General features: G+C 42.2%; 1 protein-coding gene across 3 annotated transcripts in view; it reads left to right on the forward strand.

Moving 5' to 3' along the window:
- SHROOM2 (shroom family member 2) overlaps positions 1 to 13,586 on the forward strand; it is a 324,490-nt gene extending 310,904 nt beyond the window's left edge. For all 3 annotated transcript variants that reach the window (XM_077480839.1, XM_077480841.1, XM_077480840.1), the window contains 2 exons: positions 7,961 to 8,233; positions 12,770 to 13,586. In XM_077480839.1, coding sequence (XP_077336965.1) covers positions 7,961 to 8,233; positions 12,770 to 13,036 — 540 coding nt within the window. In that variant the 3' untranslated portion in view covers positions 13,037 to 13,586. The remainder of the gene's footprint in view (positions 1 to 7,960; positions 8,234 to 12,769) is intronic.
- The last annotated feature ends 238 nt before the right edge of the window (positions 13,587 to 13,824 follow it).

A 13,824-nucleotide genomic window follows, 5' to 3' on the forward strand; every position in this document is an offset into this window, starting at 1 on the left:
CATCTTGAAAGCAGCTAGACGACCTGCCCAAGAAAATTCATGTTTTGATATCTTTTCCATGTCTTGAAGTAGCGTTTGTTTGATGTCAGGATAGTTACGGGAAAAGAGTAATTTCGTAAATCTAGTAATATGTATACCCAGATAGGGTAAACCAGTGTCAGTCCAAGAGTAAGGGAACAAATTTCTAAGAAGGTTACCAGTGGTCTCATCCAAACCCATGTCTAGAATAATGGATTTATGTTCATTCACTTTATAATATGATAAATCACTAAATCTTTTCAATAATGATTGTACCGAAGCCAGGGAAGAAAGGGGGTCCGTGATCATCAATATGACGTCATCAGCAAATAAATTAATTTTGTGTTCTATTTGGCCAATGGTGAATCCTTTTATGTTGCAATGTGTTCTAATGTGTTCGGCCAGGGGTTCCATTATTAAGTTAAAAACTAGTGGCGATAAGGGGCACCCCTGGCGTGTGCCATTAGTGATCTGAAAGGGTCTAGATAACATTTCAGAGGTATATACTTGGGCAGAAGGTGACGAGTATAGAGCTAAAATTGCAGAGAGTATCGTATCTTGGAATCCAAACTTAAGTAGGGTTGCTTTCATATATTCCCAATGTACTCTATCGAACGCCTTCTCTGCGTCTAAAGACAGAAGCAGAGAAGGCGTTCTAGTGAGCTCAGCATGGTGTACCACATTAATTATTCTACGGGTAGCATCAAAGGCTTGTCTTCCCTTAGTAAATCCGGATTGGTCTCTATGTATTAAATGGGGCATTAAATCTATCAGTCTGTTTGCTATAAGTTTGGCGTAGATCTTGGTGTCTACATTTAGAAGAGAGATTGGCCTAAAATTCTGTGGATGTGACGGGTCCTTCCCTGGCTTCGGCAATGTAATAATTAGAGCAGATAGCATTTCTGGAGGTAGAGAGGAGGAGGAGGCAGCGTCGTTGCATACTCTGGAAAAGTAGGGACTGAGGAGCTAGCTAAATTTTTTATAGTACGGTATTCACCAGTGAGACCATCTGGGCCTGGAGATTTGTTGGATGGCAGGGCAGAAATGGTGTTAATAATTTCCTGTGGTGTGAATGGAGCATTCAGTGACTGAAGTTGATCACTTGAGAGTCTGGGAAGTTTTATTTCTTGGAGAAAGGAGTCTATGTCCTGAGGAGAGGGTTGTGTGGTATTGGGGTCTGATTTTAAATTATAGAGGGATTCATAGTAGTGGCTGAATGCGTCTGCGATAGCAGAGGGATCTATTACTTTTTTGTTCGTGGTGGGGTGAAATAGAAAAGGGATTTTAGTCTTGGAGTAATGACCTTTAATTCTGGTAGCCATGGCTCGACCAGCTTTGTTACTAGTAGAATAATGTACAGCTCTAAAGTAAGTATGTGCTTTTTGGTAATTGTCAAGTAGGTGAGCTCATAGTTCTTGTCTAAGATGATCTAGTTTAAGTTTAGTGGAGGGGTTAGGATTGGATTGATTTTGGTTTTCCAGGGTTTTGATGTCTGAAGTAAGCGTGTCTAAGCGCTGTGATCTCCTCCTCCTCTCTTTGGCTCCCAATTGTATAAGTACTCCTCTTATGTACGCTTTATGAGCGTTCCAAAGTGTGAAATTATCATTAACAGATTCTTCATTGAGGGAGAAGTACTCCTCCAGTGCTTGTTTGAGGTGGTCTGAATATTGTGGGGAGTTAAGAAGTGAGGCATTAGCTCTCCAGATCCGAGTTTTGGATGTGGTCGGAGAGTCCTCCACAGTTATCATGACCGGTGCATGGTCGGACCATGTAATGGTAGAAATCTCTGAAGTAGATATACGGGATAAAGTCCATTTGTCCACCAAAAAGTAGTCTATGCGTGTGTAAGAATTATGGCGTGGAGAAAAGTAGGAATAGTCTCTTTCCGTAGTGTGATGACATCTCCAAACGTCATAGAGATCATTATTCCTTATGAAGGGTCCCATTTGGGAGGCAGGTCTAGTAGTGTGAGAGGAGGTATCGATGGTGATGTCCGGGACTATGTTGAAGTCCCCACAGATTATGAGTTGGCCACGTTTAAAATTATTTATTTTCTTCAGAAGCTTGGAGAGAAAGTTAATTTGCTTTTTGTTGGGAGCATATAGAGCCAAAATAGTATATCTGACGTTGTTTAAAGAGCAATCTATTGCAAGATATCTGCCATTGGGGTCAACTAGGCTATCGTGTAGTGAAAAGGAGAGTGTGTTTTTAATTGCTATTAGAACTCCGTTTCTTTTTTCAGGCCCCGAGGCTCGAAAAATATTGGGGAAGTGTCTATTGGTACATGGGGGTTCTGCATTGATTTTAAAGTGTGTCTCTTGAACGCAGAGGACATCACAGTGAGAAGATATTGCAGTTTTCCACAGAGACGACCTCTTGGCTGGGTGATTAAGACCCTTAACATTGAGAGATAAGAATTTAGGCATTCTGTGCAATGGTGAAGGAGGGTCGTGAGAGGTGTAGTAGTACTCACAGTTGACGGCTTATCAGGTATTGTCGGTGTAGAAGTTGCGAAGACGGTGGATCCACTGGTCGGTTGATGGAGCAGGTGCGGAAGTCAGTAGAGGTCTGAGGGTTGTGCTCTCCAAGGAAAGAACGGGTGGGGGAAAAAGCGGACAGTTAATATACACAAGCTGAAACAACAATAAAAGGGAGATAAAAACAATGGAAGGGAGGTGCGATGGTGAGGGGAAGAAAGGTAGCGCTCGGTAGTAAGGTGGTAGGACTACCTAGCAATCTGTGGGGGTAGTGTTCGTGAACAATCTGCAACGAGCAGGCACTGGAACGGAGGTTACAGTGGATTTCTGAACAGTGATACCACTAATCTCATGTGCATTGGCTGGAGCGGATCCTAGGATCAGAAGAGCCATGGCGTTGGGTTGCAGTATGTTGCTGCTGTATTGGCATTATTGGTTCAGGGACAATGCCCCATTCACGGAGAAGCTGTATACCTTCTTCAACTGTATGGATGCTGTATTTCTTTCCATTTCTGTTGATCAGGAGTTTGGTGGGGTAACCCCATTGATACGGAATCTTGTGGTTATTTAGTGGCTTAGTAATGGTGTGTAGTTGACGCCGTTGCTGACGCGTGTACTGGGATATATCTGCAAAGAATTGCAGGTTTTGGTATGGTGGAGGAAGATGTTCCATTCTCCTGGTTTTGGCTAGAAGCATATCTTTGGTGTGGAAGAAATGTATTCTCATGAGGGTATCTCGTGGGACCTCCACAGATAAGTGATGTGGTTTCGGAAGTCGGTGAATACGATCGATGACCGTTTCAATTGGGGGTAGTTCAGGCAGAATTGAGGAAATCATTTTTCTAGCATAGGATTGTAGATCTGAGGGTAAGATTGTTTCGGGTATCCCCCTGATTTTTATATTGTTGCGCCTCGAGCGGTCTTCGAGGTCCGCCATTTTGGCGCAAACCCATTGTTGTTCTTCTCTGGTGTGGTCGTGGGCATCGACTAAATCATTAACTGTGACAGCCATTGTGCTCATCTGCTGTTCAAGAACATTTACTTTGCTGCTCACAGTGACCATTTCAGATTTGAATGCTGTGACTAGAGAGGTGATATCAGAATGTAAGGAGCTGTGTAGAGAGATCAGCATGTCTTTTAACATGGTGTCTATCACAGGCTGATTAGCAGTGGGGAAGGCCGCAATAGGGGAGGATGCTGGTGTCTGTGTGAGGAGACTGTCCAGAGTAGGCCTTACCTCCAGAGCTGTAGTAGTAGTAGTTTCTAGTCTCATTCGTGACTTAGCTGGGCTGTTGGATGCTGACTGGGGTCCCTGGGATGATGTGGAGTTCACATCTTCGTCTTGTGCCTGCGTGTTCAGGACGTCCGCATCAGGCAGATCAGTATAGGCCCGTTCGTTGTGCTGTGAGGTATCGCGGGCGCCATTTTGAGAGCTCCCAGAGGAGAAGAAATCCGTCAATTTCTTCGGATGTCGGTACTCTTTTCGTTTCCGTGATGTTCCGTTCTGGTTCCCGAACGTGTGGGGATCCGGTTGGTTCATTTTTTAGCGGTCGGATTAGCAGTATACGGCCGTTATCATCCGTTCAGTGCAGGAGCTGAGGATTCAGGCTTCCATTCAGCTCGGCAGTTGGCCACGCCCCCCCAGGGGAAACATTTTTGATCCCCTGCTGATTTTGTACGTTTGAATACTGACAAAGAAATGATCCGTCTATAATTGTAATGGCAGGTTTATTTTAACAGTGAGAGACAGAAATGGATTTCAAAAAAGTTATAAATTGATTAGCATTTTAATGAGTGAAATAAATAATTGATCCCCTATCAGTCAGCAAGATTTCTGGCTCCCATGTGTCTTCTATACAGGTAACGAGCTGAGATTAGGAGCATTCTATTAAAGGGAGTGCTCCTAATCTCAGCTTGTTACCTGTAAAAAAAAGACACCTGTCCACAGAAGCAATCAATCAGATTACAATCTTTCCACCATGGCCAAGACCAAAGATCTGTCCAAGAATGTCAGGGGCAAGATTGTAGACCTACACAAGGCTGGGATGTGCTACAAGACCATCGCCAAGCAGCTTGGTAAGAGGGTGACAACAGTTAGTGAGTTTATTGGCAAATGGAAGAAACACAAAATGACTGTCAATCTCCTTCGGTCTGGGGCTCCATGCAGGTTCTTACCTCGTGAAGTATCAATGATCATGAGAACACTGAGAAATTAGCCCAGAACTACACGGGATAATCTTGCCAGTAATCTCAAGGTAGCTGGGACCATAGTCCCCAAGAAAACAGTTGGTAACATATTACTCCATGAAGGACTGAAATCCCCCGCAAGGTCCCCCTGCTTAAAAAAGCACATGTACAAGCCTGAAGTTTGCTAATGAACATCTAAATGATTCAGAGGAGAACTGGGTGAAAGTGTGGTGGTCAGATAAGACCAAAATGGAGCCCTTTTGAATCAACTGAACACTCTGTTTTTGGAGTTGGAGGAATGCTGCCTATGACCCCAAGAACACCATCCCCATTGTCAAACAGGGAGGTGGAAACATTATGCTTTGGGGATGTTTTTCTGCTAAGGGGACAGGACAACTTCACTGCATCAAAGGGACAATGGACAGGGCCACATACAGCCAAATCTTGGGTGATAACCTCCTTCAGGTGATTTAAAATGGGTCTTGGATGGGTATTCCAGCATGACAATGACCCAAAACACACAGCCAAGGAGTGGCTCAAGAAGAAGCACATTAAGGTCCTTCAGTGGCCTAGCCAGTCTCCAGACCTTAATAGAAAATATGGGGAGGGCGCTGAAGGTTCGAGTTACCAAATGTCCACCTCAAAAACTTAAGGGTAACTCCATTTCCGTGGGGAAAAATAAAGAATGAAAGAAAAAATGATATAGCACATATAATTGCGACACTAATCATATTGTATTTGAATGTTATTGAAAATTACCTTTCCTTTTCAATCTACAGCCACTGTAATTTTCTGAGAATGCTTTGCAATATGGCTACATGAAGTTGTTCCATATACAGAGTGTGTTCTGACCACTCCCCAGAAACATAATTTTCTGCTTGTGTGATTGGCTCACAAATTTTCCCAGAAGTCTGTCTAATGCCGCGTACACACGTAGCGGACTTGGTCTGGCGGACTTCCCGCCGGACTTTTCGAACGAGCTACTTGCCCACACACGGCACTTTTTCAGCACACTAATACGGCGTACTAAGTCCGCCGGACTATCCGCCGTACTTTTGAAATGAACGGACTCGCCCACACACGCTCATTTTGAGCGCGTCTCCAGGTAGCCGGGGCCAGCGAAGGAGGCGTCGCTGGCCCCGTCACCTGGTATGGACTTAAAGGGGAACCCCTACGCCGAAAAATCGAGCGTAACTTTTCTCCGGGTGGGAAAAGTCCATTCATTTCAAAAGTACAGCGGACTGGCACACACATGGCCGGATTGTCCGCCGAAATGCGAGTCCGGCAGACAGATTGGAGTGCAAAAATACTTTCTTAGTCCGCCGGACTTTTGGGTAAAAAAAAAGTCCGCCGGAGCCCACACGCGGCTGGATTGTCCGGCAGACTTTCCCACCGGATTGTTTGATCGTGTGTATGAGGCATTAGATACAGGTCAGATTTCAGACATCCCCTGCAACAAAAATGTCATTCTTGGAGAGATACTTTCAATAGGAGCACGTCTAAAGGAATGCAGGCCCAGCAGATTTCCTCATTAGTAACACCTGACAGTTAATTATGAAACCACTCCCATTAGACCCACTCAGAACAGAGGCACAGACAAACACACACATGGATTACTTCAGAATAACAAAAGGTAGGACTCTGCAACAAATGTTGTTATAATCCTTGCAATGTACATAGATCATCCAAAGGGGAATTTTTTTCTCAACAAAAGTGGAGTTACGCTTTAATGACTTTGGCAGGATCTGTGAGGAGGAGTGGGATATATTTCCTCCTGAGATGTGAGCAAACCTGGTGGCCAACTACAAGAAAAGTCTGACGTCTGTGATTGCCAGCAAGGGTTTTGCCACCAAGTACGAAGTCAGGTTTTGCGAGGGGTCAAATACTTATTTTACTCATTAAAATGCAAATAAATTCATAACTTTTTTTAAGTGTGTTTTCTGAATTTTTTTGTGTTGTTTTTCTGTCTCTTACTGTTAACATAAACCTACCATTCCACTTATAGACTGATCATGTCTTTGTCAGTGGGCAAATGTACAAAATCAGCAGGGGGTCAAATACTTTTTTCCCTCACTGTATCACTCCTCCAGTCCTCCACTTGGTAGGTGGGCAGGGATTTTTAGCAGGCACCAAAGGAGCATAGTCCCTCCCTGACTCAAGTACTTCGTAGAAGCTGGTTAAAGTCTGTAGGACCCAGTTATTTAGTATTATGTATTACAGGTACTTATATAGAGCCGTCAATTTACATAGCGCTTTACATATACAGTAATGCCTAGGATTATGAGCATAATTCATTCCAGAAGAATGCTTGTACTCCAAAGCACTTTTATATCAAAGCGAGTTTGCCCATAGGAAATAATGGAAAATCTGATAATCCAATCCACAGCCACTGCTTGTCTCTGCAGTACCGCATGTGGCCAGAGGTGCGGGGGTGCCCGAGACACTCTGAGACGCTTGGAGACACTCGGGATTTTTTTTCTGTGTTTCCGAGCGTCACCGGCACCCCCACACCTCTACCCAAATGCGGTACTGCACACCCCAGAGACTTGAATCCTGGTTGCAAAGCGAGTCAGGATTTTTTTTTTTTTAAACGGCTCATATTGCAAAACACTCATAAACCGCGTTACTCACAATCTGAGGTTCCACTGTATATTGTACATTCACATCAGTCCCTGCCCTCAACAATCTACGGTCCCTAACTCACATTTATACATACAAATACTAGGGCTAATTTAGACAGGAGACAGTTAACTTACCAGCATGTCTGTGGAGTGTGGGAGGAAACCGGAGTACCCAGAGGAAACCCAAGCTGGCACATGGAGAACATGCAAACTCCAGGCAGGTAGTGCCATGGTTGGGGTTCAAACCAACTACCCCAGTGCTGCTAGCCAGAAGTGCTAGGCAGAAAAGGATGTGAGTGAGCAATAGCACAATTAATGTGTTTGTTGGATAGCATTTCTCCTGTTTTGGAAGAATTTCCTTTGTTGCTAGGAGTTGCGATATATTGTTATTGAGTGTTACAGACAGTACTGCCAGGTGGTTTATTGTGGAATTGATAGCGGAATAAGGAAATTCTATTTTCCCTTTTTTCTGCCTCAGTGAGTTATTGTAATTACTAATGAATGTATTACCATATTGTAAAATAGATAGATTTAGACTGCACAAAGTCTGTACTTTTTCATGATTTGTTCATACCTATAATCAAATCCATATCATACAACAGCTTTTTTTAATAAATGGAATTGGTAATATGCTGCTTGTCTGTCTTCCCCCTACAGCAAGAACTTATAGACAGTATAAGCAGGAAGCTGCAAGTCTTACGGGATGCTCGGGAAACCCTCTTGGAAGATATTCAGTGTAACAATGCTTTAGGCGAGGAGGTTGAGGTCACCGTCAAAGCAGTCTGTAAACCAAATGAGTTTGATAAGTTTCGGATGTTCATCGGGGATCTAGAGAAGATCGTCAATCTTCTACTGTCTCTATCTGGAAGGCTTGCTCGAGTGGAAAATGCCCTAAATAATTTGGATGAAACTGCCTCCCAAGAAGAACGGGTAAGCTACCAGTGAAAATGCTGTGATTGCGGAGAAAGCTTTAAGGTTTATGTATAAAATCCATGTATTTTAATTAGGGTTGCAGCTTTAATAAACATAGTACAATCGATATTGTGCAACAGATAATCCAAAATGTGATGGGCTTTTCATCAAAGTTAGGGTGTTCTGTAGCTTTGATCTTTTGAAAATAAAAATGTAAAGCCCTGTCAACATTATATGTTTAAAGGTTTGCAAATACCTAACCGTCACACGTCTATGAGCCTGTCAGACATCCCACTCCAAAACCATGAGCCTTAATGTTTTGTCCATTCCTTTTTTGTGGTTATAACCTCTTTCTACAAAATGTTAATGTGTCCATGGGAATTTGTGCCCCTTCAGCCAAAAGAGCAGTTGTGAGATTAGGTGTTGATGTTGGACAAGAAGTCATGGTATTCCAATTCAATCCATACATGTTCAGTAGAGTTCAGGTGAGGGCTCTTTGCAGGCCAATTTAATTCCAACAAACCCAAGCATATGCTGTACCATTAACAATACCCTTTATTGGAAACCTTAATAATGTGGAGGGGTTTCCACTTAAATTTGGTCATACAGAGTGTAGGTGTGATGACCAGATGCCCACAACTGTTTGACTATATAGTGTGTAAAAAAAAAAAATCACTCTCAAATCCATTGTTTGTAGACACATTTACCAAATGCATCCAGATGCATTTTTCAGCCCACATCATGCAAGTCTCTTATATTACAACCAAAGGTTTTTTGAAAAATTTCAAAAACCCATGTTTCACAAACTTCTCCTAAAGAGTCTCCAGTGGTACCTGTTGTTGTTTCCATTTAGGAAACTAAACAGAACAGGTATTAAAAAAGCACTGCCATGGACTGCACTGACCATGAAGACACTTCAGTATGATACTTGATCATCTAAATGCACTTATCTTAGCTTCATCATAACAATAAACTTGTTTACTTGTTAACAGGTTAGGCTGGCTATAGATGGTGTGAATTTTTTTCCTGCAACCACTGGAGAAAACGGTGATTATCGCTAGCAGCTATAGCAGCCGCTTGCGGTAATTGCAAGGAAATCTTGCAGGCTGGTTGTACACAAGTTGATCGATCCTGCTGAACTGACCGAGATTCGAACCATCTATGGCTGGCCTTAACGTCACAAGATTGGTTGCGGGTGCCTTTGTATGCTGAGATTAATTTCTAAGCATCGAAAGACTGTGCTCTGTGTTTAATAATATTTTACAAAGGAGAATTAGAGGCCAGCCATTTTGAAAACGCATATTGGACAACATAAGTAATTACTGTATGCTGTCGAATAGATGTGAAGGGCTTCCGTGGAATACAGTACATACCTATGTCCTACACCTTTGAGATTATTCAGCAGATAAAGCAAAGTGCAGTAACTCATAGCAGCCCCTTAGATTTTGCTTTACTGAAAACGGACCAGGGAAAACCGGCTCCTGATTGCACAGAGAGCTCTGCTGCATGCATAAATCTGTGTGTTCTTCAAAACTTCACATGGTTACTAACAAAGCTACAAAAATGAAAAACCATTTTTATGTGGGCTCCCATGTGTTGGAAGAACACGTAAAATGAGAAGACTCTCTCATTATTTATTTGTGTTTTAGTGTATTACATATTTCTTTAGTAATACATAATCTGTTACTTGTAACTTATTGTGATTTCTTAGAATGGCTTTTGATAGTTCTGTAAAGTCCTGTCCTTTTTTTTAGCATGATGCTCATTCCCTGCTTTTCCCTTTTATTTAATGTATTTTAAATTCATACATTTGCTGTGCCTGAAGGCTTCATGTAAAGACATGCTCGTGCAATGCTCACGTTCAAGATAAATATTTTATAGTTGTCATAATGGATTCTGTATAAATGACATTCCTGCAGGAGACAGTATGACTAGCACCCACTACTTTATATATAACCTAACCAAGATGAACAAATTGCTCATTCTACTGAGCCTGCCTGTCCTTGCATTAATACAAACTGTCAAGCTAACAGGCTTGTCAAGTAAATTTTAGCTGGAATATAAGAATTGCAGACATGTGAGGGTGTTTGCAGAAACTGCCACATAAATACATTGCTGAATAAGGGATCAGTGTGAGAGTTTTAGATGCATTTTTCAGAATTGGAAGGACTACTGTTGTATATAGTCATCAAAATGGCTCTTGTTTACAGCTGCTGTTAGTAAGACCCCTTTCACACCAGGGCGTCTTGCAGGCGTTATAGCGTTAGAAATAGCGTCTGCAATCCGCCCTAAAAAAGCTGCACCGTTGTCTGTAGTGTGAAAGCCCGAGGGCTTTCACACTACAGCGGTGCACTGGCAGGAAGTCAGGGAAAAGTCCTGCCAGCAGCTTCTTTGGAGCGGTGAAGGATCGGTGTGTTTATCGCTCCTCCACCGCTGCTTCCCATTGAAATCAGTGGGGCAGCGCTGTAATACCGTCGGCAAAACGCCGCTATTGCGACATATTGCTGGCGGTTTTAACCCTTTCTCGGCTGCTAGCGGGGGGTAAAAGCGCCTCACTAGCAGCCGAAATGCGCCGCAAATCCGGCAGGGTTTAACCGCCGACGCTATGGATGGTGTGGTGTGAAAGGGGCCTTAGGTATGGACAGGAATTGTGTCCCCCTAACATACTTGTCACCTACAGGAGCACAACTATGGCTATAGCTAACCGTGACACTGCTGTCATAGCAGGGTGGGGGGGTCAAGCTTTGCTACATAAGTTGTTCCCATAGCAAGAGCATTAGGAACTTCTGATTGAAAAATGTAATTAAATGGTATCCCAGACTGTATATTGTTTTACCACATATCTGGGGATCAACTTTAATGCTGAAGATTAGGTATGGCAATTTCTACATAGTTACATTGGTCCAGCCTGGACTAGTGTAGGTATATATCTGCCATAACTATGTTGAAGCAGCTGAACTGATGCCCAAACAGGCACCATTTAGGGAAAACTTTGCATTTTCTCTGATTGGACAAGGTGGAGAGGCAGCGTGATGACACCACAATCTTACAAATAATACAGTGCACCCAGAAAGTATTCACAGTGCTTAACTTTTTCCACTTTTTGTTATGTTACATTCATTATTATCTTGAAAATTCTACAAACAATACTCCATAATGACAACATGAAAGAAGTTTGTTTGAAATTTTTGCAAATTTATTAAAAATAAAAAAAAATCACATGCATATACGTATTCACAGCCTTTTCTCGATACTTTGCTGAAGCATCTTTGGCACCAATTACAGCCTCAAGTCTTTTTGAGTATGATGCTACAAGCTTGGCACACCTATTTTTGGCCAGTTTCTCACATTTTTCCTTGCATGACCTCTCATGCTCCATCAGGTTGGATAGGGAGCATCAGTGCACATCCATTTTCAGATTTCTCCAGAGATGTTCAATCGGGTTCAAGTCTGGACTCTGGCTGGGCCACTCAAGGACATACAGAGTTGTCCCGTAGCCACTCTTTTGTTATCTTGGCTGTGTGCTTAGGTTTGTTGTCCCGTGGGAAGATGAACCTCGCCCCAATCTGCGGTCCAGAGTGCTCTGGAGCAGGTTTTTATCAAGGACATCTCTGTACATTGCTGCATTCATCTTTCCTTCTATCATGACTAGTCTCCCAGTTCCTGCTGCTGAAAAACATCCCCACAGCATGATGCTTCCACCAACATGCTTCACTGTAGGGATGGTATTGGCCAGGTGAGCGGTGCTTGGTTTCCTCCAGACATGAGGCTTGCCATTCAGGCCAAAGAGTTCAATCTTTGTTTCATCAGAGCAGAAAATTTTGTTTCTCATGGTCTGATAGTCCTTCAGGTGGGCTGCCATGTGCCTTATGCTTTCGTCTGGCCACTCTACCATACAGGCCTGGATGGTGGAGTGCTGCAGAGATGGTTGTTCTTCTTGAATGTTCTCCTCTCTCCACAGAGAAACACTGGAGCTTTGTCAGAGTGACCATAGGGTTCTTGGTCACCTCCCTGACTAAGGCCCTTCTCCAGTTCGCTCTGTTTCGCCAGATGGCCCGCTATTGGAAAAGTCCTGGTGGTTTCAAACTTTCATTTATGGATGATGGAAGCTGTGAATACTTATGTACATGTGATTTTTTTTTTTCTTTTTTATATAAAAATTTGCAAAGATTTCAAACAAACTCCTTTCAAACTCCTTTCAAACAAACTCCTTTCATGTTGCCATTATAGGTATTGTTTTTAGAATTTTGAGGAAAATAATGGATTTGATCAATTTTGGAATAAGGCTGTAACAAAACGACTTCTCTATTGACTTCTCTATAGAAGTCAATGCAAGTCGCCCCCAAAGTCGTACAGGAACCTTTTTCTAAGTTGGAGCAACTTGTGTTGCTCCGATTTGAATGGTTCCATTGTACAGAACGGGCCGCTACTTGTCAGCCGGCTAAGTCGCCTGACAAGTCGTCCCAGTGTGAACTAACCCTTAATGTGCTTATTATATTTCTTGGCCTGTATTGCTTAGATGCTCATCAGTTGAGTGTATTTGTCTCTTTACAGCGGACCCTTGTTGAGAAGAGGAAGCTACTGACAAGACAACATGAAGATGCAAAGGAACTGAAAGAGAACTTGGATCGCCGAGAGCGCACCGTTTATGAAATTTTGGCAAACTACCTTAATGAGGAAAGCCTTGCAGACTATGAGCACTTTGTGAAGATGAAATCAGCCCTCATCCTGGAACAACGAGAACTGGAAGACAAAATAAAGTTGGGAGAAGAACAACTCAAATGCCTAACTGATAGTCTCATCATAGAGCGTGTTAAATAGCGAATGGCAGAGCCAAAGCTGGACTTCTGGCCGGCCTATTCCGCACATTTCCTAATTTCCATAAATGACTGTGTTACACAGAATGAAAACCTACTTTTCTAGCAATAATGTTTGAGCTGATTGGAAAACATATTTAATTTTTTTTTTTTTTTTTTATGTTGGACTGTACATGGACTATTTTAGATCCATAGGTGTTTCTATTAGAAATGCAGATTTAAATGTACAATTTTAAATTCTCCACATAGTAAATTCTGTTACAATATCCTGCATGTAGCCAGCATCCTTGTTTGTGTCACATATAATGAACGATTACCAGTAGGTCGTCTTACAGCACAACGATGAATCAAGTGACCACAGATTTAACCTTCTGGAAATTTGTTCTCTATAACCCTGGCAGACTGAATAGCTATGACAACCTTTTTTATTTTGCTGTCTCCTTTTTCTTTTCTGATCTCATCCCACCACAGTTATGAAGAAATTTTATCATGTTGAAAATCTGCTGTTGTCTCCGTTTCTCCTGGAAAAAAAATAATAAACAGCATAAAACATATGCAGTCGGCATCAATTTGATTTCATGGAGTGAGAGAAAAAGAAAACCATAAAAAGTTTAAAGGAATTCTCAAGGCACCACGATTTAAAGCACAACAAAAACATTACATTCCTAAATGTCAGATATTTTGAAGTAAAAACACTCTTCAGTTATTTGGTTTTGGCAGTTTTTCATAAAAAAAAAAAAACTCTGGAGGGTTTGTTTCTATCAGAATGCTTTTGTCTTTGTTTTAGTGCAG

Source organism: Lithobates pipiens, unplaced genomic scaffold (genome assembly GCF_037356315.1).
Source record: "Lithobates pipiens isolate NorthernLeopardFrog02 unplaced genomic scaffold, aLitPip1_a1.2 Scaffold_16, whole genome shotgun sequence".
NCBI lineage: Eukaryota > Metazoa > Chordata > Amphibia > Anura > Ranidae > Lithobates > Lithobates pipiens.